This window comes from Bombina bombina, chromosome 1 (assembly GCF_027579735.1).
Source record: "Bombina bombina isolate aBomBom1 chromosome 1, aBomBom1.pri, whole genome shotgun sequence".
Taxonomy (NCBI): Eukaryota; Metazoa; Chordata; class Amphibia; order Anura; family Bombinatoridae; genus Bombina; species Bombina bombina.
In genome coordinates this window covers 543,545,835-543,573,512 of record NC_069499.1, presented here as the reverse complement: position 1 = coordinate 543,573,512, position 27,678 = coordinate 543,545,835, and the positions used below count along the sequence as shown (strand labels likewise).

General features: G+C 36.5%; 2 protein-coding genes across 4 annotated transcripts in view; one reads left to right on the top strand and one right to left on the bottom strand.

Annotated features, from left to right (window-relative positions):
* The window catches only part of LOC128645588 (alpha-aspartyl dipeptidase), a 128,183-nt gene extending 127,131 nt beyond the window's left edge, over positions 1 to 1,052 (bottom strand). For all 3 annotated transcript variants that reach the window (XM_053698672.1, XM_053698673.1, XM_053698674.1), the window contains exon 1: positions 964 to 1,052. The gene's annotated coding sequence lies outside the window, so the exon portion shown is untranslated. The remainder of the gene's footprint in view (positions 1 to 963) is intronic.
* On the top strand, positions 986 to 27,582 carry LOC128645587 (cytochrome P450 20A1). Its single transcript, XM_053698671.1, has 13 exons — positions 986 to 1,216; positions 1,616 to 1,665; positions 2,359 to 2,525; positions 2,609 to 2,754; positions 2,873 to 3,040; positions 4,406 to 4,484; positions 5,361 to 5,476; positions 8,120 to 8,174; positions 12,879 to 12,999; positions 17,812 to 17,923; positions 19,627 to 19,691; positions 20,050 to 20,139; positions 26,278 to 27,582. The coding sequence occupies exons 1-13, from the start codon at positions 1,145 to 1,147 to the stop codon at positions 26,435 to 26,437; spliced, it is 1,401 nt and encodes a 466-aa protein (XP_053554646.1). The 5' UTR covers positions 986 to 1,144; the 3' UTR covers positions 26,438 to 27,582.
* The last annotated feature ends 96 nt before the right edge of the window (positions 27,583 to 27,678 follow it).

The window sequence follows — 27,678 nt, the reverse complement described above, 5'->3', positions numbered from 1 at the left end:
TCCCTTTTATAGCAAACTCAAGAAGAAAAGTGACCTATGTTACAGTTACATGCATGGTAGCCTGGTAGGGTAAATTGTAATAGCAGAATATGAAAAAGTGTGGGGTGGGGTGAGTTTTTTTGGAGGGAGGGGGGGATAATTTGTTAAATGCATTATGGAATACTTTGAGATTTGAGTTCCATAAAACAAATAAAGTATATCTTGTCAACTCTTTAAATGCATTTTTAATCTGGTGAACAATCATGATACTGCACACAAGACATTGACTGTTGCAATTACTACCTCATCCAATACCATAATGTTCTTAATGGAAATGTAAATAAATGCTAGAAATAAGTGTGTATTCAAAGCAAATATATTTATAAATGAGCTACTGGAGTAACAAACGCACACATATGATTAAAAACTCGTGGCATTGAGACGAATTACTCTTTTTGAGCATTATATTTAGCGTTGGATAATTTCTTCAAACCAGAGAACTTTAGCACGTCGGACCCATACTGTTTAATGTCCCTTTAATAGTAACATATCTGATAGTTGCAAGGTCCCCGGATCACTTTGCTTCTAGAGATGTCAATGATGTACACTATTTATTAAATGCCTGGCTGAGTGCAGCAATATATTCCTTAACAAGCACTTGAGTACCATAAGAAAGGCAAGGTGTTAATAATCATATTGTACTGAGGTATACTGTCTACGACTACAGTTATTTGCTTTAATAAAATGTCATCATCTTTTCCTCAATGATTAACAGAGGTGCAGTGTTTTGAAATGCTGCAAACTTGTCGCACATAGATAACAGTCTCACTACAGCTCCAGACACAATTAGACCTCTACAAACAAATTTCAAGTACAATCAACGCTGCTGATAATTATGTATGTAGTACTGGATTTTATTCCTACAATCGTTACGTATCAAAAATTTTACAACAGTGTTGGAAACTGTGACTGCAGAAGTACAACCTCATTGTTCTCCAACCAACAGCAGAATAAGAGGGGACACCACAGTGTACAACACGTATGAAACAGCTTTCAATTGCCCTTCCGGGTTCGATTGTTCTTGCCTGTCAGGAAGAGTAGTCGATGGCTGAGTGTGCTCTGTAGTCTCTTATGTGGCTTGGTGTGGCACTTTACGGGGGATAGAATGTTGGATTTTGCAATTTTCGCCATCACCTTTCTCCTTATCCTGGTTGGGGCCGTGCTATATCTCTACCCGGTAAGAGAGGAAGCTGGGACTGTTTAATATGGCGGCTCACATCTAAACTAAATATTAATCAACAGGTAGTGGAAGTTTAAAATGAGTCTTGATGTTAGGGCAAATGTAAAAGTTCATATGCTTCAATAGGAATGTGATAATGTAGGGACAGTCTGTTGGCCATATGGTCCTCTTGGCTGCCAAGGAAAGTTTAACACATTGCACATCAATGCATTTAATCTGTGTCTGGTAACCAGTGTAAAATGGAACCATAAACTATGGGTAATAAATATTTAGTTTCAATGTATGAAGTTACTGGTTTTTGCATATGGCAAGGAGGGAGTGAATAGATAGATTAGTTTTATATAGGTATTAAAAAAAATATTGTTATCATCTATAATAAGTATGGTTTCTTTTAAGTCCTCTAGACAAGCTTGTGGAATCCCTGGCCTCACCCCTACAGAGGAGAAGTAAGTGGCTCCATTCTCTTTAAATTATTATTATAACCGGCATGGAAATGTATTCAGCAAACTTCCTTGCAATGCTAACTGTAACACTTTTCCTTCGGATCAAATGTTTGCAGAACATACTGTTATAAATGAATGAACAGTTGTGTACTTAGCACTGTATCTTCTTGACTTAAAAGCCACAGAAAAGCCATGACGTTTATGGATGCCATTGATAATCATTGACTACTAGTTGGTCTGTCTGGAGTTCCATTAAGGAGACGTTCTTATGCACAAATTACATGTTCTGATTTATTAGAGCATGCAATTTTTGCATTACTGACCCCTGATAACTCGGTGCTTAACCTTGTTTCAGCTTCTGAGCTGGACATGACCAGTCAGCCACTTAGATTTGCTGTTGCACAGCCTCTGCCAATCACTTGCTTCCATATTGTATATGTTCATTATATTTTGTTTTTGTAAAACTCATGTAAACATTATGTATAACTAAACGCTACAATTCAATACAAGAAATGGGGCACAAATGGAAAAGCAAATCATTTTAGAATAAATTAGTATGACTTTTTAAAAGTGTACATCAATATACACCTAGACCCATACGGATCTCTCCATCCATTTTGTGAGATGGCCTGAATGACATTCATAAGCTTTTTACACCTAAAAATTATGTCACAGCTTGTCTTTCAACTTTCTTAGTGATGGGAATCTACAGGATATTGTGAGCAGTGGGAGCCTACATGAGTTTCTAGTTAACCTGCACGAGAAGTTTGGTCCTGTTGCTTCTTTCTGGTTTGGTCGTCGCCTGGTTGTCAGTCTGGGTTCTCTTGACTTGTTGAGACAGCACATTAACCCTAACAAGACTTGTAAGTATCATCATTGAGTTACTGTGACAAAATTGCATTAGGAAAACATAAAATCTATTGTTTTTCCTTCTCCCTTATTGCAGCTGATCCTTTTCAAATGATGCTGAAATCCTTGTTGGGTTATCAGTCAGGTGCCATCGGGGAGGGAGCTGAGAGTCACATACGGAAAAAACTTTATGAGAATGGCATCAACAAGTCCCTTCAGAGCAACTTCAGCATTATTCTAAAGGTATTTTACCACATTAATTTAGCGTCAGATTAAAAAGAAAAACATTTGATAAAATATGTATGTTGAAATTAATTTACTATACTGTACATCACATCAAACAAAAGGCAATTTATTGCAGCTGTCTGAAGAATTACTAGCAAAATGGAGCTCGTATCCACAATCACAGCATGTGCCACTCTGCCAACACATGCTTGGGTTTGCCATGAAATCTGTTACACAGACCGCTATGGGGAGCAGCTTTGAAGATGAGCGCGAGGTGATCCACTTCCGAAGGAACCATGATGCAGTGAGTAATGGAATAACGGGGCTTAGGGCAAGGAAGGAACAATGTTCACTGGACTAATGGGCAGATTACCTGTCTGGCATAAATGTGTTCCCCTTGATTTAGATATTCTTGCAAACTGCTGGCATTTCACACCTCATTCTACTCTTATAAAACATAGATTCTTATCAACCCTTTACATATGCTTTACTATTGGTTATCCAATGTGTCCAAGTTCAGCAAGTCTAGCTCCTGGTAAAATGCACATCTCCAACAACAGTTCAGTTCTTGCTTTGTATTGGCAGGACAAATGATCATTTTCTTACCCAATTGATTATTTAAATGGACATACAGTTTCTTCAAGAGGTGCAATAGAAGCATTCACCAAACCCTTCATATTGGTATTTGTCTATATCATGTGGTACTTGTCTATATTATGTATGTCTTCAGACTGTAGGGAGGTCCTTTTTAATTGTATTTTTTTATTGTGTGTTTCATAGTCCTGAAAACTAATAGACCACATGGCAGGCTTCACAACCCTAATCTTGTCCCAAGTCTCTCCCTAATTTGCAGTTTGGTGTTTTATCATTTCTGCTGAAGCCTAAGAGGGGAGCATTTGTTCATACAATGAAAGTGGCAAGCCTTGTTGTCTCCAGACTCAAGTCTGTATTGGCTACTCCAAGTAAAGATAGTGGTAGGTGGAGTTTAATAATTGAAAAACCATTGCAGCAAACAAGGTGCATAAACATTTTGTAGTTACAAGATGTTTTCTGTCCAGAGACACATGTTGCTCATTCTAGAAATAAGCCTATCTTAATAATTATTCAACTAGTTAAAGGGACACTGAACCCAATTTTTTTCTTTCGTGATTCAGATAGAGCATGCAATTTTAAGCAACTTTCTAATTTACTCCTATTATCAAATTTTCTTCATTCTCTTGGTATCTTTATTTGAAAAGCAATGTAAATGAATGTAAGTTTAGATGCCGGCCCATTTTTGGTGAACAACCTGGGTTGTTCTTGTTGATTGGTGGATAAATTCACCCACAAGTGCTGTCCAGAGTACTGAACCAAAAACTGGCTGGTTCCTTAGCTTAGATGCCTTCTTTTTCAAATAAAGATAGCAAGAGAATGAAGAAAAATTGATAATAGGAGTAAATTAGAAAGTTGCTTAAAATTGCATGCTCTATCTGAATCATGAAAGAAAAAAATTGGGTTCAGTGTCCCTTAAACCTACCTTTTACTATTCTCATTGGACACCCAAGGTATTTGTAATAATTTTAGTACATTGGTTGGGATTTAGTTTGGAAAATAACTATGCTTTCTTCCCTTGCAATTATGCCTTATCCATACTGTGTGCAATAATTTAACTTTTTTTTTTTCTTGTGAGATTTGGGCAGAAATTGGAAAAGGTTTCCTGGATGGATCGATAGAGACAAGTGTGAATCGCAAAAAGCTTTATGAAGATGGTGTGTTGTATTTTTTATATATTCAACTGAATAAGGTATATTGTTGCTACATGTTTATATAAGAGGTTATTCGATTTCAAGTCAGATGCATTTATTGTTCCAAAAGGAACACTATAACACCCATTGCTTTATTTTACATTGTCAGAAATGTAACACCAGTTATCTGAATAAGAAGAGACAAGCAAAAAGTGTGTGTACCTTTTTTATTTTTTATCATAAAATAATTATCCTTACACATACATACTCTGAGTGCTTTACCTTATATAACCTTGCCAACTACAGGTTGATCTATATTATGGAGTCAGTAAATTGATAAATAAAGCAGGGGTTTCTTATGGAGAGAACAATAGGATTCACATTTTGTGAACAGAATTATTTTCTGTATTATATCTGACAAAGTATATATGTTGTTCTCATATAATTGTAGCCTGTGTTTGAAAACAGAATTTTGATTTACTGTTTTACTTGCTGTTCAATGCCATAAAGTTAAAGGGACATTACAGGGGGAAATAACATGCTCTAATTTTATCACTAGCAACGCTGAAAAATTAGGTGTTTAACCTTCACTAAAGGGTTAAACACACAGTTATAGTATCACTTTGGAGCTACAGAGAACTGCTGGTCCCAAATGGAAACTGACGCTAAGCCAATCAGCAGCAGTAGTCCCACCATATAGCAGCAATAATGCTGCTGCTGATTGGGTCAGGGTTTGTTTCCGCTTGAGACCAGCATGTCATTTTTTTTCCACTATAATGGCCCTTTACAATTGGATTAATTAGCTGCTTGAAAGATAAGATTCTCAGCTATTAATATTTGTTTCTATATATTGTACAACAATATAAAACAATACGTAAACATTTAATTTCTTTGTTGAAGCTCTTTTGGAGATGGAAACAGTGCTAAAGAAAGCTATTAAGGAGCGCAAAGGAAAGAACCCTGGTAGGCATGTGTTCATTGACTCTTTACTCCAAGGCAACATCGGTGACAAGCAGGTGAGTCAGAGATCATCCGTTTGCACACAATGTCAGCTTGTTAGAGATGATAACAATGAATTCAATTAAAGCTGACAAATACTTAGAAAATAGCAATTTTTGGACATGGAACATCTGTGGCTCTTATATATTCAACAGAATAATTGCCTTGGTTTGATGAGGATAAAATGTGGAGGTGTCTAGCGCAGTTGAATCCTCACAGTTGTTTTATGCTCCCTTCCAATATTGAAACTGCACCTAGCAGTTCTGTATACCATCGGATTATTACAGACACATGCTGCCCTTTGTCAGACCCAGTCAAAATGGTTATCTTGTCGTATTTGTTTGGGGGATATGTTATATGCTGCGAGGCACAGGTTCATTACCTTTAAAAAGTAGGAACTCTGAAAAGTGGTAACAGAAATAACAAGGGTAACTACAAGGGTTTTAGCTAAGATGGGGCCGCCGCACGGCCTTCTAGGGGACCCACGTACCTTGTTAAAACATTTAGAGGAATATGGTATCTGTTGTTATTCAGGAATGCAGATTATGTGTTATAGCTTTTATGGTGGTACAATAGAAGTATTCAGAGTTAGCAGTGCTTTGGAAGGGATGCTGTTGAAATGAGGAGCGAGTTTCTACAGACATTGCCCTGAAACTCTGTGAGGTTTAGTTATACCCCTAGTTAAAGGTTAAGTTAAATTGTTCTCCTTTTTAATTTGTTCTCAATGATCCATTTTACCTGCTAGAGTCTATTAAATTGTTTACAAGTAACTCCTTTACCCTTATTTCGGCATTTGAAATAGCCGAATTAGCTTGTGGTATCCCCACCTATATGAAAGTTCTATACTTGTATTGGGCTTTGGTCTGATCTGATTTTACCTTCAAGCTCAACCCATATTAATAGGTTGTGGTTTCAAAGCACAAAAACAGCTATTTCATATACACAAATAAACCCGAAAATGCAATTTCTCACACAATTAATACTCTGCAGCTGGTATAACAAGTCACTGGAAATACATTAAGAGAAAAAACAATTTTACAGTATACTGTACCTTTAAGAAAACCTTTGGGGCTTAAAATGTTCTATACAATACCCGTGGAAAATACAGTTAAAGGGATAGGAAAGTAAAAATAAAACTTGTGTGAATCAGATAGGAGCATGTCATTTTAAGAAACTTCTACTTTCAAGTGTGCTTTGTTCTCTTGATGTGCCTTTAGCAAAGGATAACAAGAGAATGAGGCAAATTTGATAAGATAAGTGCATTTAAAAAGTTGTTTAAAATTGTATTTTCTATCCAAATTATGAAAGAACATGTTGGGGTTTCCTGTCCCTTTAAAGCTGCAATAATAAAATACTTAAATACATTAGGCCACTTGCATATTGCTTGCAAATAACTATATATTCAACTCCCCACAAAGGGTTTAGTCGGCTTGTAATCAGCAGTGCACACAGAACCTGAGCTAAACACAGCTGGTAATTGGCAGCTATGCACATATGCCACACCACTCTGGCACAGCAGTTGTGTTCAAATTTAGACCAATAATGCATTGCCAGTTTGTTTAAAGGGATATGAAACCCACATTTTTTCTTTCATGATTAAAATAGAGCATGCAACTTTCTTATTTACTCCTATTATTATTTTTTTTCTTCTTTCTCTTGGTATCTTTATTTAACCCTTTGAGTGCTAAGCACTTTCCCACCTGGGTGCTAAGCTCTTTTAAGGTTTTTTTTTTTATTTTTTTAAATTATTTTTATTTTTTAAGGTTTTTTTTTTTAGATCCCCAAGACTTACACTGTTGGAAAGGTTAGGATATTACCTTTGCAACGGTGGGTCATGGGGGTCTGTTGCTGCTTAGATGCCTGAGATACAGGCTTCTAAGCAGCATGCCCCCTTTTCCTATACTTAACATTGTCATTTTTAAATAAAGTTGCGTGGTGACGTCAGCGCGCATAACTTGAAGCCCCGGAGATGCCTGTCACTATACAGGCCCGATTGCCAGGGTAGGAGCGGGTGGGAGCCCCCAGATCTCCCTCAAGGTGGGAGAGTGCTAGTGACGGCTCTGGGCCGTCGTTTGCACCGGAGTGGGAAACTCTGCAACGGTTAGCACTGAAAGGGTTAAAAAAAGCAGGAATGTAAGCTGACATTAAAATATCACCTAAACATCTCTATTTAAAAAATATATATATTTTATCTCAAAATTTCTTCAGCTTACAAGAGTAAGTGCTCTGGTAACAGTTATACTTCAGCTGCTGTCCAGCAGGAGGTCTTAAAATAAAAAAACAATATCCAATCGGCATCAGCAGTGCTGAGGTTATGCATTGCTTTGCTGTGATCTTATGAGATCTCATATTTCATTGAAATCTTGTGAGATTTTACAGTAAACTTCCTTAAACTGAATAGGGAACTAAGATGACTGTGCCTGCACAGGCCACATGCACACTCCCTTGCCAGTCCTGGGACTAAATTCCTTTTACAGTGGGGTGTGAATACTTAGGAAATGTTGAGGTAAATATCTTCCTTTTTTTACATAGAGATGTTCAGGTGTTATTTTCTAGTCAGCTTTTTACAGCTATGCTGCATCACTTTCAAATGTTTCAACTTGTTGATATCATGTTCCTTTAATATGAAAATTAAATTGTGTTAACTGCCCCTCTTATAGGTGCTTGAAGACAGTATGATCTTCTCCTTGGCAGGATGTGTGATCACAGCTAACTGTAAGTAAAACACTTCAAACAACAGTATGATAAAGGCATGAATATCGTATGAATGCCAGCAAAACTTTCCAAGATATTAAAGGTGCAATACATTATTGAGGGGGAAAAAAAGTTTAAAAAAATCCAAACAATGATTTTGATTGTGTTTTAAAATGTAAAAAGTTAAGAATGAACTATATTTCTCACAGGAAAAGAAAGTGTAGCCTTTGTAAACTTTTTGTTTTTGTGAATTGCTCCTTTAAAATCTGAAAAGAAAGGGATATTAAACAGTACAATGTGATATAAAATGTTTCATTATGTGTAGTTAAACTTTGAAATATACATTTGTTGTTTATTTATTTGTTTCATTATATATTTTTCTCCTTTTCCAGTAATTTAACTCTAAAATGTGTTGGTTTTCTAAACTCCACTGAGTTTCTATAAAGTAATGGGTACTGCCATGTTTCAACTTATGTTTCCCTTTTTTTATCTCTTCTACTGAGGACAATTAGGGACAGATCTAAAACAGGCAATTAAAGCAGATAGTGCAAACAAGGCTGTGTAGAACATAGAATTGTTAATGTAATTATCTAACAGGGTTTCCACACAACCTTGTTTACATAGTCTTTTTATATTTGTCCCAAATTGTTTTCAGCAGGAAAGATAGATAAGGGGGAAACAAGTTTAAAGTTTAAACATGGTGGCTCCCATTACACTAAAGTGCTTTATAGAAACAAAAAAATGTCTAAATTTTTTTTTATATATATAAAAAATGTATACTTGTATCTTCAACACTTATGCAACTAATATAATTGTAAAAATAAATCTAAATCTTATTCTAAGGCTGATGTTGGCTTTGAATACATCATTATGTCTAGCAAGTATTAACTGTTTAATATCCCTTTAAGATATGAATCGCTTGCAACCTATACATTTGCTTAATATTTTACTTTAAATAGAAAAGTAGAAGAAAGCCGTTTAATAGATCATCTAAGTGCCTGCGGGGGTTGCATTTTATTGACAACTTTTGCCTGCCAATGAGTTTTCCAGTGAGATGGCCCATGTGTGCTATGCAATCAGTATAAATATTGTTCTATTCAGCAATTCCATCTCAATAAACCTCACTATTTCTAAAGATATCTCCAAATTGCAATGTAATTGCTGTACTTCTTGTTTTTATCTGTTAATATAACTTTTTACCATGATACCAATACTGTTATACAACTGTACATACAAAGCCTTTCATTATTCTTATTGACCCTACAAAATACATGATATTCTCATTGATTCTGAAATGATTCTGGCTTGGCTAATCCTTTTTTTGTTTAAAACCACCTGTTTAATGGCTTTGTTGGTAAAAACGTTATTACGTTTCTCTCTCACTTCAAAGACCAGCTTTGTGGACTCTGCCTCTCACTTTTTTTTCTGTTTAATGATATGCTGCACTTTCTGGGGAAGAATAACCATCCTTATGCTAATTGGAGTAGATTCTTTTCCTTTATATTGCTCTGTTCTCTTTCCAGCATGGATTTATTAATGTCATTTGTGACTATTTTATATTTTGCACCTGGGATGCTGTTTAGTGACATCTTGGCACACACAGGTAATTCTTTTTATTGACTCTAGTTCCAGTAGGACACACGAAGAGTCTTGAATGACAATAAGAGCAGTCTGTGTTCACTATTAGTGAAACCATGATACTCGCAACAGGCTGCAACCTCTATGCATTAAATTAAAGGGTAGCTACAAAATGTCTAAAAATACAAAATTAACATGCTATGAAGGAGTTATTATGCAAGGTGTATATTTGTAAAAAAAAAAGTCATTTTAAGGGAATCGCATCACGTTTGTTGCAGCTATATATAAGATTTTGTAAATGTGCAGTGTGAAAATTGTTTAAATCCTACCTGGCAATGACATTACACATTCCTGGCTGTATTACTTTTCAAAATGTTACTGGCTTCTCTTTTTTATCATATTTACTTTAGCTTGATGTATTTTCTTTTACTGAATGTGTACTTCCCTTATTCATCACTAGGGGGACAGGCGAATGTGCTGAAAGTGTTATTAGTTTGGTAGAACGAATAGTCCTGCGGACATTCGTTTTGGACAATTTAATGTGGATAAGAATGAAAATCCATTAAAATTTGGTAATCAAATGTTATTTCCGGTTTTCAAATGTTCCTTTCATTTTCGAATGTTCATACAGTAATTAGATCGAATATACACATTAGAAATTTCAAATGTAACATTCGATTTAACAATTGCTGTTCAGAAGTTCAATCGTTTATGTAGTAGGGAATTTAGTACAAATAAATCAATTTGAATGTTTCTATTTCGAATATTGCTTAATTATAATATTACATTAAAAGAGAGCATTAGAAATACTATTACAAATATATTGATTTTGAATTTCTCAAATTCGAATATTACTTAATTTGAATCAAGTTATTAAAATATTACATTTAAAGAAAGCATTACATTACATTTTATTACATTTAATGAATGTTAAAATGTTGTACAAACATTCAAAACGAACAAATGTGTTTTAAATTAATTTCATTTTTTGAATATTGCAAAACATTCGCCCATCCCTATTCATCACCTCTTCACCAGGGCAGAAATAAATTGTTGTCAATAAAGAGACTTCTTGTTTTTCACTTATTACAATTTAATTTCTCATCATACTGGTGTATGGAATAGTTCAACTTACATGTTAAAAATGATTTCTTCACAGCTTTTACCTGCATTAAAGGGACAGTAAAGTCAAAATGAAACATTCACGATTCAGATAGATCACTGGTTTTCAAACCTGTCCTGAGGCCTCCCCAACAGGCCAGGTTTTCAGGATTACCTTGGGTGAGAGCAGGTAAACTATCCATGTTTACTAATCGGCTAATTATTTCACCTGTGCTCCAGTTCAGATATCCTCAAAATGTGGCCTGTTAGAGTGGCCTGAGGACTGGTTTGAAAACCAGTGAGATAGAGCATGCAATTTTATAATTTACTTCTAATATCTGATTTGCTTTATTTCTTTGTATCCTTTGTTGAAGAGAAAAGTGTATTTAGTATTTTATGGCATCAGTGTTACCAACTATGTATAACATTGTTTTAAACATTGTTGCAAACTGCTACCAAATAGCTATATACACCTGGACACTTCTGAGCTTACCTAGGATTACTCTTTGACAAAGGATTCCAAGAGAACTAAGCAAAATTGATAATAATAGTAAACTGGAAAGATGTTTAAAGTTCCATTCTCTCGCAAGTTCATTTAAAGTGAATGTAAACTCTAGTGCATCCGGTAACGCCATAGTAATTTTTTTAAAATTAGGTATGCTTTAATTCATTATTTTATTTATATATAATTAATTATGCCAAATTTTACCTTTTTAATCCTGTCTATGTTTGCGCCCTTCCTCCGCCCGCCATACTGCCTTCTTGATTGACAGTTCATGTAATTTATGTCTCCCAATCATTGTTTCCCCCCCGACGGGCGTTCACCCCCTTTTCTTAAATGTCACGCGTTGGTTATGCGCATGCGCTAAACTTAATATTTCCTATTAAGTCCAGATGCGCGATCAGGTGACCTGCATGCTCTATAGCGCTCTCATTGGCAATATAGGAAAACACATCAATTGGATCCAAGTAAGTTGCGCTCAGAGCTGGATTAATTAATTTATGAGCAAATATTAGCACATGCGCAGAAAAAGTTTTTCTCGGGGGCGTGCTTCAAAGTTACATATATATAGCGGATGGGACCGCTCTATATGTCAAACAGTGCTGAACTAGGAAGTAGCGTCTGGGAGGAGTCTCAACGCAAACAGGGTAAAACTTATTTTATATACATTTCAGAAATCTTATTTTGGATATTAAAATTTACTTTGCGTTTACACTAGGACACAGTACATAAATGCTTAGGAGGCTTCAAAACATCGTACATTTTGACATTACTGTCTCTCTAATTAGTACATTTTTTAATGCATGTATTTATTTTTTACATAATGTTGTCATTTAAATAAGTCATGTTGTTATGTTGTTTTTTTTACTAATATATTTTTGTCCATAAAAAAATAATGACCTAATAAAACTGGATACGATATGAAGTTTTGGTGCAAAAAGCATTAAAGGGACACTGAACCCAAATTTTTCCTTTCTTGATTCCGATAGAGCTTGCAATTTTAAGCAACTTTCTAATTTACTCCTATTATCATTTTTTTTTTTCATTCTCTTGGTATCTTTATTTGAAAAGCAAGAATGTAAGTTTAGATGCCGGCCCATTTTTGGTGAACAACCTGGGTTGTTCTTGCTGATTTGTGGATTAATTTAACCTACCAAGTGCTGACCAGTGTCTGAACCAAAAAATTGGTTAGATGCCTTCTTTTTCAAATAAAGATAGCAAGAGAACGAAGAAACATTGATAATAGGAGTAAATTAGAAAGTTGCTTAAAATTGCATGCTCTATCTGAATCACGAAAGAAAACAAATTTGGGTTCAGTGTCCCTTTAACTAAAAAAATCTGCATTTGTAGTTTGTACAGATGCGTTTTCACTATTGCTCTCACGTTCATGTAAGAAACTGCTTCATAATATTTAAATACTTTCTTTTAAAACTATGTTAGCCAAAATACATTTCTGTTCTAAATTAGAATGAAGCAGATAAAATATTTTGGGCAAAAGCCAGGAAGGTGGTCACTAAACTGTGGGCTGGTTTGTGATTTTCTAGTGTGTACATGGGCAATTTATTTCCTGACAACGTCAGCTGGAGCTCAGGACAAGCTGTACAAAGAAGTGACACGGGTATTTGGAAAAGGACCTATCACTATAGATAAAATAGAACAGCTCAGGTTAGTGCAAGTTTATTTATTTTATATTTATTTTAAAAAATGTTATCAGAGAATGAGCTCTGTTCTGATGGTGTTTGAATGTTTCACAAGACCGGTTCGGCTCAAGGACTGTAATGTTTATTTGTGTAGTCTTATTTTGTGCTGTTTTTTCTAACTATGCTGAAGTTGCTTTTAGAAATCTACAACCATTTATATTTAAAGGTACATAGCACCTAAATATTTTTGCCTGGAAAAAAAAAAAAGGTTAAAGGGACATGAAACTAAAGATTTTTCTTTCATGATTCAGGTAGAGAATACAATTTTTAACAACATTCCAATTTACTTCTATTATTTAATTTGCTTCATTCTTCAGATATCATTTGTTGAAGAAAGGGCAACGCACATGGGTGAGCCAATCACATGAGGCATCTATGTGCAGCCACCAATTTAGATATGCTTTTAAACAAAGGATATCAAGAGAATGAAGCAAGAGATCATAGAAGTAAATTGGAAAATTGTTTAAAATTGCATTCTCTTTCTAAATTGTGAAATAAAAAAGAAATTGTGTTATGTCCCTTTAAGAGCTGATCTTGATGATAGAATATTTAGATATGAAGTATAACTAATAGGATGTGCATGTTTGTGTATAACTGCTACTTATGTATCTGTTACTCACTGGGTTATAGCAACAGCTCCCATGGAAAAGGTGGTTTATTCAGCACAGGAATATGCGTTTTTCATAACATAAATTACTGGAATATATTTTTAAGAATTCTTTAGATGGAACAGAGTAAAGTTAAATACAATGTCCCTTTTAAACCTCAATGTTAGTACTTTTTGTGAGAGACCAGCACAAAACCTTTTGTTTTTGAAGCAACTGACCATATGTTCTTTAAATATATTTTCCTCTAAGCTAACAAAGAACTTCCAAGAATTAGAAACAAATATATTAAGTGAAAGTTTGTTAAGCGTTATTTGATACTAAAACAAGCTTTTCTTTTCACAAGCATCAGAACTTATTCTACATATATGTGTTCCTAAATAATAATAGCACACCAGAATAGATTATCTGTGTGGTAAAACACATGCGGCTAGATTACGAGTCTTGTGTTATGAGGCTTAACGCTGCTTTTTTGCTACCGCTGGTATTACGAGTCTTGTAGGTACAGCTGTCCCGCACTCTTTTTTTGGCCGTACCGCAAATCAACTTACGCAAATTGCATATAGTCTTTTTTTTTTTCTATGGGACTTCCATAGCGCCGGTATTACGAGCTTGTCCTGGGAGGCCAAAAAGTGAGCGGTACAGCCTACCCGGTCAAGATTCGTAACGCATTCTAAAGTCAGTAGTTATGAGTTTTACACTACAACGCTGTAGCATAAAACTCATAACTAAAGTGCTAAAAAGTACACTAACACCCATAAACTACCTATTAACCCCTAAACCCCTCACGCATCGCAAACACTAAAATTAAATTATTAACCCCTAATCTGCTGCTCCGGACATCGCCACCACTAGAATAAACATATTAACCCCTAAACCGCTGTACTCCCGCCTCGCAAACACTAATTAAATATTATTAACCCCTAATCTGCTGTCCCTAACATCGCCGCCACTTACCTACATTTATTAACCCCTAATCTGCCACCCCCAGTTTATGTATTAACCCCTAAACCTAAGTCTAACCCTAACACCCCCTAACTTAAATATAATTTAAATAAATCTAAATACAAATTCCTATCATTACCTAAATAATTCCTATTTAAAACTTAATCATAATTATGTAACCACTTCTTTTAAAAGTTCAATAAAAATGCCCAGAGGCAGAACTTTTTTTCATTTTCTGCAATAAGATTTTTTTTAGTGAACATTTTTCTGCAGTGTCTTTAAGAAGCTGGTGTTGCTGTGTTTGTTGCCCTTACTCGGTGTGCATGAGGACAGGTTCATGTACAGCCTGTGTATACACCATACACACACACACTATACACACACCCACACCATACACATACACCACACACACAGACACACACACCATATACACACACTCGCCATATACACAACATAAACACACACACACCATAGACACAACATACACACATACCACACACACCCACACACACTCACCATATACTCACACACACACACACACACACACACCATATACTCACACACACACACACCATATACTCACACACACACACCATATGCACACACCATACACACACACACACACCATATACACAACATACACACACACACCATACACACACCATACACACACACGCCATATACACAACATACACACACACCATACACACACCCCCACACCCTATATATATATATATATATATATATATATATATATATATATACACACACACGTGCATGCTATATACACACACCATATATGCACACACCATATACACACACCATATACATACACAAATAAACACACACACCATATACACACACACACTATATATATATATATATATATATATATATATATATACACACACACACTTATTAAAGAACAAAAGAAATCTGTATTTTGGTTGGCTCCTACACTCCTAGAATACATTTGTTAAGCCCTGACTTACCTTTTCTGCAATGTGCTGTTCACTGTACCGCACTGAAGATCAGGAAGTGAGAGGAAAGAATGGAACAGTGACACCTGCAGCAGAAATTAAAAGTGCAGGCAAAAATATATTTTTTTAACTGACACTGCTGTTCTTTCTGCAGAGATCCTTCAGTTTCTGCTATAAGAACACAGATCGCAGATCGCACAGTGTTCTGCCTTGGGGTAAAAATGTATTTAAAAAATACAACAACAAAAACAACTCTGGTGCTAAGTTAGTCTTCCAGCTATATGCTAGGTGATGAAAAAGATAGACCCTGTGTCCCTCTAATCAGAGCAGTGGAAGATTTCTAGATTGTATCCCACATATTTTTTTTCTGGGTGCTCTTTGCTAGTAATCAATTGCTGTTATAGGGACACGAAACCCAAACATTTTCTTTCAAAATTCAGACCAAGCTTACCATTTTTAAAAAAGTTTCCAATTTATTTCTATTAGCACATTTGCATCTTCTTATGCTAGTCTTTGTTGGAGAGATATCTAGATAGGTAGCGTGCACATGTCTTGAGCACTACATGACAGGATATAGCGCTGACACCTAATGCTCTTTTGTATAACTATGTTGCAAAACAACTGCCATACAGTGCAGAAGGCGCGTGCACACTCATGAACTTACCTTACTGCTTTTCAACAAAAGATTACAAGAAAGCAAAGAATTTGATAATGGAAGTAAATTGGAAAGTTGTTTAAAATTGTATGTTCTGTCTGAATCCTGGAAGAATACATTTGGGTTTTATGTTCCTTTAAAGGGACACTAAACCCAAATTTTTTTTTTGTGATTCAGACAGAGCATGCAATTTTAAGCAACTTTCTTATTTACTCCTATTACTAATTTTTCTTCTTTCTTTATTTAAAAAGCAGGAATTTGATGCATAGGAGCCGGCCCATTTTTGGATGAGAACCTGGGTTATGCTTGCTTATTGGTGGGTAAATGTAAGCCTCCAATAAGCAAGCGCTATCCATGGTGCTGAATCTAAAATGGGCTGGCTGCTAAGATTTACATTCCTGCTTTTAAAATAAAGATAGCAAGAGAACGAAGAAAAATTGATAATAGGAGTAAATTAGAAAGTTGCTTGAAATTTCATGTTCTATCTGAATCGTGAAAGAAAAACATTTGAGTTCAGTGTCCCTTTAAGTGCATGAGGTCCCTCATTAGTAATAGGTGCTTAACCCATTTCCACATTGTGTTCCTGTGATCATCGAGTGAATCTGTTGTGTTAGAGAGATTCTAACTCAAATCGCCTACCCAGTATTGTTGTAGTATGTAGGCAATTTGTTTCTCTGACCTCATTGTGTTCGATATCACTGAACATGTTTTCCTAAGGTAATTTTTAGTTCTACTAGAGCAGTGTATATAAGTGGGAATTAACATCTTCATCTTAGAGTATAAGACAACTCCTGTAAACAAGAGGAAAAAGTGAAATTATTTAAATAACCCTCTTATTTTTCCTGTCTGTAAATTGTATCTATTGTTTTCTAGTTAAAGGGACAGTCAACACCAAAATTGTTATTGTTTAAAAAGATAGATAACACCCTTACTACCCATTCCCCAGCTTTGCACAGCCAACGTTTTTATAATAATATACTTTATAACATTTAAACCTATAAATGTATCAGCTTTTCACAACAGGAGAGTGCTAGTTCATGTGGGCCATATAGATAACATTGTGCTCACGCCCGTGGGTTTTGCATGACAGTGCACTAACTGGCTAAAATGCATATCAATAAATAATAAATAAAAAGCCATGTGATCAGGGGGCTGTCAAAAGAGGCTTAGATACAAGGTAATCACAGAGGTAAAAAGTGTATTAATATAACAGTGTTGGTTGTGCAAAACAATAACAATTTTGCAGTTGACTGTCCCTTTAATGACTTGAGAAAACTCTTGAAAGAGTGGTAACAGCATTGAATTAGGAATTTGTGATAATAGGGATTATTTTTCATAAAAAATATGTTTAGTATAAAGTATCATTATACCCTAACAAATAAGATGGCTTTTGTTTTTAGAGATACACACTTTTTTTACTACTATTATGTTGATAATTGTTCAACGTGGAGATCATCAAAAACACAAAACCAAATAAGCATCTCTTTAAATGCGGTAGGATGCACTCTGCAATCAAAATGCAACTTCTGTTACTATTAAAATAATGGGCATTTGGTTATACATTTTTGGTTTGTTCATTTCTTTCACAATAGTTACTGTCGGCAAATATTATGTGAAACAGTACGTACAGCACGCCTGACTCCAATTAGTGCCCGACTCCAAGACCTTGAAGGCAGAGTAGATCAGTACGTCATCCCTAAAGAGGTAAGGAATAAACTAAATGAAATAATCAGACCAAGGGCCAGTTAACTAATGTATTACTTGTAACTCTTTTATAATAAAATAAAAATAGCTTGGCCTGCTTATGGTGAAAGGATGAACATTTTTATTTTCTTAGATTTTTAAGATTGTTATACATTATATTTTAAAGAAAAAAGACGGTATACTGTAAAATGGATTTTTCCCTTAATGTGTTTATAATGACTTGTTATACCAGCTGCAGAGTAAAGCGTGCATCAGGTTCATTTGTGTATATAAAATAACTGGTTTTGTGCTTTGAAACCACAGCCTATTAAAATGGGTTGAGTTTTTAGGTAAAATCAGAGTTCCTTATTTTATCATTTTGTGTACACACACATGCTTCCTTATCTGTCTGTAAACCGAAGACTAATACTTAGAGAGAACAATGGGAAATTAACATTTTCTTATTTAATTATCATACTCCCCACTGGGAGTGTAATTTCTTCTGCTGACTGTGTTTACTTAGACTATTCAATAGTCTGGACTCAAGTATAGAAACTTTAAGTATAGGTTGGGATACCACAGGCTAAATCAGCTATTTCAAATGCCGAAATAAGGATAAAGGAGCTACTCGTAAACAATTTAATTCACTCTAGCAGGGAAAATGGATCATTGGAAACAAATTAAAGGGAGAAAATTTTGGGGTAAACTGCCCCTTTAAGGAAAAAAAAACCTCTGATCTAATGAGATTATCTAAGATGTCTTGTCAGTAATGTGAGGTCCTCAAAGAATTTTAGAAGAAATAATTTCAGCTTGGGAGCTGATTATCATTCTAAGCAGGGTTCTGAATGTGAAGAAGACACAACTACATTACAATATAATGTTAACAAAAAGTTTTTGTGTGATTTCTCTCAATGCTGAAGATTGTCAAGCGACTTGAGGATATGCAAATATGCTGCTCCTGATTAGCTGACCTGATTAATCTTGATAAAGAGTAGCAATGCCGTATGCTCTTTATTTTTACCCTCTTATGAGTTTGTAGTAAGAAAAGGAAATTTGATTTAAATAAATATAATGTTCTAACAAAACAGAAAAAAATATTTTAATATTCGATTGCTTCAGTTGCATCCAAAAAATAAATATCCATTAATACACACACACACACACACATATATATATATATATATATATATATATATATACAGTATACCTATTATAAATGTATATCATGTTTTTCTCTCTGCTTAGAACAGTTCTCTGAGTAATGTACTCTATAATAAACAAAGACCAATAACTAGACCTAATGTGATTTTATTCTTTGCATATGAGTTACACTCTCTATAGAGGCCAAAAAAAACAATTCTGTAAGCTTGGTTTATTCCATTTGCAGCTTTTTGGAGAAAGCCTAGGTTACATTATTTGCTTTTTGGGCTTTGTAGAGAGCTTGAGATAAGCACCATGTTTTACACAGAAGTGCGTGAAGCTGCAGTAACTCAGTGCTGCATACTTCTGTTGTGAAAATGAGATTTGGTTCAGAGCTACAGTTCTAGAGTAACATTGTAGTTTAACCTCACTGTAATAGATTCATAGAAAATGTAAATGAATATCCAGCAATGCTAGCAGACTGTTGTTCCCTCAGCATTTTGATTCTCAAGTGAGTGAAAAAATATGTAGAGCCTCATGTTGTACAAAAAATATACATTGAATTAACAAAATTCTTCTTGTAGACTTTAGTGTTGTATGCCCTTGGCGTGGTGCTACAAGACAATACAGCCTGGCCATCCGCCTACAGGTAACAAAAGATCTCTGCGTTTTTGCTGTGGATTAGTCATCTGCATTCTTGTTCAGACTTTAAATCTGCATATATTAAAAAAAAATGTATTATAGTTAGAAGTTGTGTTTTGTTTTGATTTTTGTAAAAACTTTTAAGCTTAAAGCAATTCTCCAATATCTCCAATTCAAGACTGTAATTGTGAAACTAATAAATGAGCTGTAAGAATTTAGCGGTTCTTTATGATTATTATAGGTAGGGATGCTGCAATTGTACTCCGTGAGTAGCTTATGAATAAAATACTAGCATATAGAGACTCCGCTAAACTGTTGTCAGTTTGAGCATCCTTGATTTACAGACACCTCTTGTGTATTGCCAGGTTTGATCCTGATCGTTTTGAGGAAGACTCAGCCTTGCAGAATCTAGCTTTGTTGGGATTTTCTGGAACCCAGGAATGTCCAGAGCTAAGGTAATGTTATACATCAGCAATGGCTACAGCTCAATATTTTGGATGCCTTAAGGCCACATTTAACTTTATGGCTTTTAAACACACAAATAATATATTTGCTAAAAATGTCTGGTCGTGGAGGGCCAGGTTTAGAGTTGCAGGATAAACTCTGTCTGCTTTGACCCCATCCAGAGGGCTGTTTTGAGTTGTGGCCACCCAAAAGCACACATCTTTAGATTTTTATTTTCTTGTGTCCACACATTTTTTAATCTGCTTTTTCCCAGGGCCCACAAAAAAATGTTTCAGTGGACCACACGTGGCCCTCAGGCTATTAATAGACCATCCCTGTTACACATCTATAGGACATTTTCCAGCCTTTTAGTTTGAAAGTCAATGTTACAACATATAATGCAAATAATCAAAATTCCATAATATTGAAAGTTATTGTGAGCTGCAATTGTATACAATATAGTGTTATAATTTACAGATGCCAACTGAATCATATTTATTTCTGGATTAAGGATCTTGATCATATACAAGGTCTAAAACTGTAACATTTACTTTTATTAATTTATTCTTCTATTCAGTTCTGCAAATTTCTTCTTTCTTTCCAAAGGCAGGGAGAGTCCACAACTTCATTCATTACTTTTGGGAATATCAGCACCTGGCCACCAGGAGGAGGCGAAGACACCCCATCCAAAGGCTATAAATATCCCTCCCACTTCCCCTATCCCCCCAGTCATTCTTTGCCTTTTGTCACTATAGGAGGATGACAGAGAAAGTCCATTAATGGGTATTTTACCTTCAAGTGTGGACTGGGGTGTTTGAGTAACCATGTAATCCTCTCAGTGAGTGTTGTGGTGAAAGTTGGCTTCTAGATGTCTCAGGGAACAATCTCTGACCACTATCTAAGGATTAAAGCTATCACCTCCTGGGAAATCAGTATTAATATTTTACACTGTTTTTCCCTTCTCAGGTTCCTGTCAGATGTGTTTGGTGAGACTGTCAGACCTTGAGAAGCTGGTCTAGCTCCACAGCTTTGATCCACGAGGGTAAGGCCTTTATTTGACTTTTTGAGATTATGCCAAGTGGGATGCAAATTCCCCTGAGGTTATAGGGGCATTAAAGCAAATAGTTCACAGTGTGATAATTTTTATTCCTCTTCCAGATCTGGGGACATTTAATACATTTTATTAAGAAGGTTATTATTTTGAGCAGTTGGAGCTATTTTATATGTGCTTCTTAGCTCCTTGCCAACCAGAGCACGTGTGTAAGGGTTTTTGACTCATGAGGACACAGATAAGGGCATTCATGCTGATGTAGGGCAGTTTGGAAATTTTCCTTACCCTACAGGGGCCACTATACTGCTATGCAGCTGATATTTAGCTTTGCACTGTTTATCTCCTAGCGGGGGTGGTTTCTGAATTGTGCACCATGTGACCGTGTGCATTTTTTCTCTTCGGCTAGACGGAAGTTTGTTCCTGCATAGGGATCAGCATACATAGTTCGCTGCAGGCATTGGGAGAGATACGACTTCATTCCGGTCCAGGTTGACTAGCTAGGAGGTGGTGAGTACCTCAGCCAAGGTTGAGGGTAGAGGTGCCACGCTACAAATTAAAAAAAATGTCACTAATGGTGTTGAGACCTTATACCCACTATGGAGGATTCTGATAACCCCTCAGAGGGTTCTGTTTCAGTGATCACTGTAAAGAATGCATGTTTGTATTGTGAGGATACTATGGTTTGCACCCTGAACAATTTTGTTCTATCTGCTAATTTCTGTTTTAAAGGCCAAGAAGGGGCCTAAATCTGTTTTATCCCCTGGCACATTTATTCGCTCTGAGCCTTCCGTCTCTCACGACTCTTGTCCAGGAGATGCCTATTCTGCACCTGCAGTCCCCTTTTAACCCTGTGTTACAGGCAGTGCTCCGCGGTGCACCTTTATCTCCGTCTGGAGGTCATTTTTTGCCAACAGATTTTACTTCTCAGCTTCAATCTACTGTATCAGCTGCATTAAACGCATTACCTATTTCTGGGAAACGTAAGAGGAAGGTTAAGCATAGTTCCACTGACTTGGGGGTTAATACCTCTAATCAGTCTGAGTTGGCTAGCTTTGTCTCACCTTTCTGAGGATGAACTAACCTCTGTTGCATCTGAGGGCGAGCTTTCCGAGTCAGAGGTATCTGAAATGAAATCTCCTACTCCCGAGGAACTAAATTTGAGGTTTAAAATTGAGCACCTTCGCTTTCTTTTGAAGGAAGTATTGTCTACTCTAGAGATTCCACACGCTAAGCTTCCTGAGGAACATATTATCCCTAAATTAGATAGGGTCTACGAGGAAAAGAAGATTCCTGAAACCTTCCTAGTTCCTGTACGAATGGCGAAGATTATTTTAAGAGAATGGGAAAAGATTGGGACTGCTTTCTCCCCTTTTTCAACCTTTAAGAAACTGTTTCCGGTCCCTGACTCACATTTAGAGTTATGGAATTCTATTCCTAAGGTAGACTGGGCCATTTCTACTCTCGCCAAGCGTACTTCTATCCCCCTAGTGGATAGCTCCTCATTTAGGGATCCCATGGACAGGAAATTTGAAGGCTATCTAAGAAAGATGTTCCAACATATGGGCCTTCTATTTCAGCCGGCGGCAGCTGAGTCTCTGATGCTGCTACTTACTGGTGTGATTCGTTGTCGGAATTAATTGAAGTTGAATCCCCCATGGAGGATATACAGGACAGGATTAAGGCTCTTAAGATAGCCAACCCCTTTATTTGTGATGCTAATACGCAAATTGTCCGTCTGAATGCTAAAGCTTCAGATTTTGCAGTCCTGTCACATAGGGCTCTTTGTTTAAAGTCTTGGTCTGCAGATATGGTATCTAAGACCAGACTTCTTTCTTTGCCATTCAAGGAGAAGATTTTGTTCAGGGCAGGCCACAGTAACAGGAGGGAAGGGTGCCTTCCTTCCCCAGGATAAGAGGGCGAGAAGTAAAGGTTGCCAATCCTCTAATTTTCATTCCTTTCGTTCAGACAAATCTCAGCGGACTCAGTCCTCCTCCAAACCTTAACAGTCCAAGAGTACTTGGAAACCCAACCAGTCCTGGAACAAGTCCAAGTTTCCCAGGGTTACAAGATAGGGTTAAAATCTTGACCCCAATGGGCAGATTTCTTTTCTCAAGATTGTCTACAAGACTAAAGAAAAGAGCAGCCTTTTCTCCTTGGGGGTAATCGTCCCGGTGCCCTCATCAGAAAGGGGTCGGGGGTCTTACTCAAACCTCTTTGTAGTTTCCAAGAAGGAGGGAACTTATTGCCCAATTCTAGACTTTAAAATGTCTCAACATGTTTCTCAGGGTCCTCTCCTTCAAAATGAAAACTATCCGGTCCATCCTTCTCTTGATCCAGGAGGGACAGTTCATGACCAAGTATGCATACCTTCATGTTCCGATCCACAAGGATCATTTTCAGTTTCTGAGGTTCGCATTCCTGGATCAACATTTCCAGTTCATAGCCTTGCCATTTGGCTTAGCTATTACTCCCAGAATTTTCAAAAAGGTTTTGGGAGCTCTCCTAGCAGTGGACAGATCTCGGGGTATCGCAGTGGCTCCGTACCTGGACGATATCTTGGTTCAAGCTCCATCTTTTCCTTTGGCAATATATCAGACGGAGTCTCTTCTGTGTCTTCTCTGAACTCACGGATGGAAGATAAATCTAGAAAAGAGTTCCCTGTTTCCCAGTTCTCGGAACTATCATCGACTCAATATCCATGAAGATCTTTCTGACAGATCAGAGACGTTCCAAGCTGCTTGCAGCATGTCAATCCCTTTAGACCACCCTAAATCCTTTGGTGGCTCAGTACATGGGGGTAATTGGTCTCATGGTGTCGTCCATGGACATTATTCCTTTTGCCTGCTTCCATCTCAGACCTCTACAACTATGCATGCTAATGCAGTGGAACGGAGATCACCTAAACCTGTCTCATCAAATTGTTCTGGAGAATCTGACGAGAGACTCTCTCTCTTGGTGGTCAAGATTACCTGGCCCTAGGCAATTGCTTCTTGAGACCATCCTGGGAGATTGTGATTACGGATGCCAGACTCTAAAGCTGGGGAGCAGTCTGGGGCCCCAAGAGGGCTCAGGGGATGTGGTTCAGAGAATAATCTTCTCTTCCAATCAATATCTTGGAACTTTAGGCGATTCACAATGCTCTAAGGGCATGGCCCCAGCTCTGTTCTGCCCAGTATATAAGATTTCAATCAGACAATATAACGTCTGTGGCTTACATCAACCACCAAGGAGGAACAAGAAGTTCTCTAGCAATGATGGAGGTGTCTAGAATTCTTTACGGAATCCCACAACTGCCTTCTTTCTGCGATTCACATCCTGGGGGTGGACAACTGGGAAGCGGACTTCCTCAGAAAACAATTCTTTCACCCAGGGGAGGTGAAAACACCCTGAGGTGTTTTCCGAGAACTCTCAAATGGGGGGTTCCGGAAATCGACCTCATGGCTTCTCGTCTCAATACCAAGCTACCCAGGTATGCGTCAAGATAGAGGGATCCTCAGACAGAATTAATAGGCACATTAGCGGTTCCATGGAGGTTCAATCTCATATCTCTTTTTTTCCTCCATTGTCCTTTCTCCCTCGAGTAGTGGCTTGCATCAAGCAGGAGCAGGCTCCAGTGATTCTAATAGCACCATCATGGCCTTGAAGGACCTGGTTTGCGGATCTAATAAGAATGTCGTCCTCCCCTCCATGGAGGTTACCTTATCGAGCGGATCTTCTGAGTCCTTTCCTACATTAAAATCTAGATTCTCTTAGAGTGACTGCGTTGAAATTGAACGCTTAGTCTTATCCAAGAGAGGATTTTCGGATAGGGTGAGAGACACTTTGATCCAGGCTTGCAAGCCGTTCAATCGCATATTTACTACAAGGTATGGTGTACTTACCTTCATTGGTGTGAGGAACGCAGTCTTCCATGGCACAAGGTGAAGGTCATCCGAATTCTGTCCTTTCTCCAAGATGGTTTGGAGAAGGGTCTATCCTCCATTTCTCTAAAGGGTCAGATCTCTGCCCTGTCGGTCTTACTGCACAAAACATTAGAGGATCTTCCTGATGTGCAGTCCTTTATTTATATTATTTGTTTATTTAAATTAATAGCATTTGGCTGGGGTGTCTTTGCCTCCTCCTGGTAGCCAGGTGTTGATATTCTCAACAGTAATGAATGAAGTCGTGGACTCTTCCTGCCAGGAAAGAAAGGAATTTATCGTATCTGGTAAGCATACATTTTGATTTTATATTGATATGTAATGTCTGCACTCTGCAGGTCTCACTGTAACTGAAATAAAACAATTTATTAATGGATTTTATTGTATATCTTTTTTTAAAAAGCATATTTTGGCTTGGCAGGGTGACCATTGGACCAAAGTTTATATTCTAATTGTATCCAAATAATAGTATAATAATATCCATAATAGGTGCAAAAAGGGGTATTGAACCCAACATTTTCCCCCATGTGATGTTTTATTATTCATAATTTAAAACCAAATCCTTTGCAGTGCATTTCATAATTTTATTTTGTATACTTTTTTCTGTAATTTAACTTGTAAAATTGTAGTGTTTCCACTCTCCCTGAGAGAGGCTGGTGTGCATTTGAAATTAATACAGATTCCTGACCCTCTTACATGCTGTTGAGTGATTGGTTAATAGTTGCACAAGCATGCTTATAATTGGCCACATTATACAAAGTAAGATAAGTAACATTTTAAGAGGCTTTTCAAGAGGTGTACTGGGCCTACAAAACAATATATATTATTGCAGCATAACAGTTTTAAATGTTTGTTGTATGTAGGTATTTTGCAATGCAGTAAATCATTTTTAAAGAATACATAAACAAATAACTTTAATATATCCCTTTAAAGAAGTAAATATATTATGCCAGGATCAAACAGATTGCCATAAGGTATACCATATAGAGAATGAGACATTGTAAAATATGGAAACAGAAGTTTCTGTCCTGTACACCATATATTCAGTTAGATGTGTCTAACCTATATTTTTATTTCTCTTTCCATTTTCCTTTTTATCACTCTGACATGTATAGTCATTATTTGTTTGTTTAAACACCAGGTTCTAATTGTACTTATTTCTGTGACTGTTTTCCTAGATTTGCCTACATGATTGCGACTGTTCTTCTATGCGTGCTGGTGAGGAAACTTAATTTACTTCCTGTGAAAGGACAAGTCATGGAGACAAAGTATGAACTGGTCACATCACCAAAAGAAGAGGCCTGGATTACTGTGTCAAAAAGAAGTCAAAGTAACTAGCGTGTCCCACCCACGGGGAAAGTCTTCCCTAAGCTGATCCTCAAGCAATATAATTAATATTGGCTTGGTGCTAGGGACACAATAATTTGAGTTTCTGCAGACTAAATTAGCACCTGAATCACAAAGGAAATAGTAGATGTCAACATCCAAGACTTTAAATCCTTTGCCCTAATTTACAGACAGTCCACATGGTTCCCCTAAGCTAAGACAGGCTGTGCTGCTAAATCAGCAGCTTTCCTTATAAAACTTCTGTCATTGTAAATCAGGAGACAACAGCTTGGTGTTTCACATCAGGAGATAAATATGCTCCCTTTATAGGATTTGCTGCAAGGTTTGAGACAGGATTTTAGATGTGCACAAGAGTTTCTCATGGATAAGTAATAAAGATCAGATCCTACAAGTCTCTCACATGCACACAGCCTTGCCTAAGATCACACTGTTTTAACACTTTGGTTGCCAAAGGTGCTTCAACATATGCAGACCTCTTTCTGTCACTATGTGTTTGTACACTGTTTCTTCCCAATATCATGTATACACTTTTTAAATGAATAATGTCACTACTAGAACTCTACTTTAAAGAGGCAGAGCCTGAGAGAAATACAGTTTTTGTTATGAACAATTAAAAAAAATTTTTTAAAAAAAATCTGTTTTTATTGGTATAAAATCTTACATTTAATGGAATATTTAGAAAATTATTAACTTCAAAATACTCCTTTTGTACTATGTTCTCATTAGCACAGTACCTAGAAAACGCACAAGGTTACAACAGTTCCAGGTAGTACTACCTATGGTCTTGTATTATTTTTTCAAAGCACAAGTACTATTTGAAGCTATCTGAGGAAAAAATCTTCCTTATAAATTATTATGTAACTAGCTCAGTTGAATCTGATTTTATTATTTGAGGGTAACAAACCCATAGTTCATTACTTTGTAACCTATTTCACCAAAATGATGATGTCTCTTGTGAAGCTCTGAAGGAGAAGCATAAAACGTTTGTTTGAATCATTTGATTGGTTGTTTACAAAAGTCTTGTATCATTCAAGTAGAATGTTATTGTTGTGCCATCTTACTAATCTTAAAGGGACATTAAAGTCAACATATCGCCAATATTATGTTTAAATGAGGAAAATAAAACTTTACATGTTTGTTTGTTTTTGCCTGATTTTGCTGTAATATACCTTTTTAGAAATTGTGTTTTTTCCATTCCCATCAGAAAGGCTTGACTGCCTCCAACATATTCA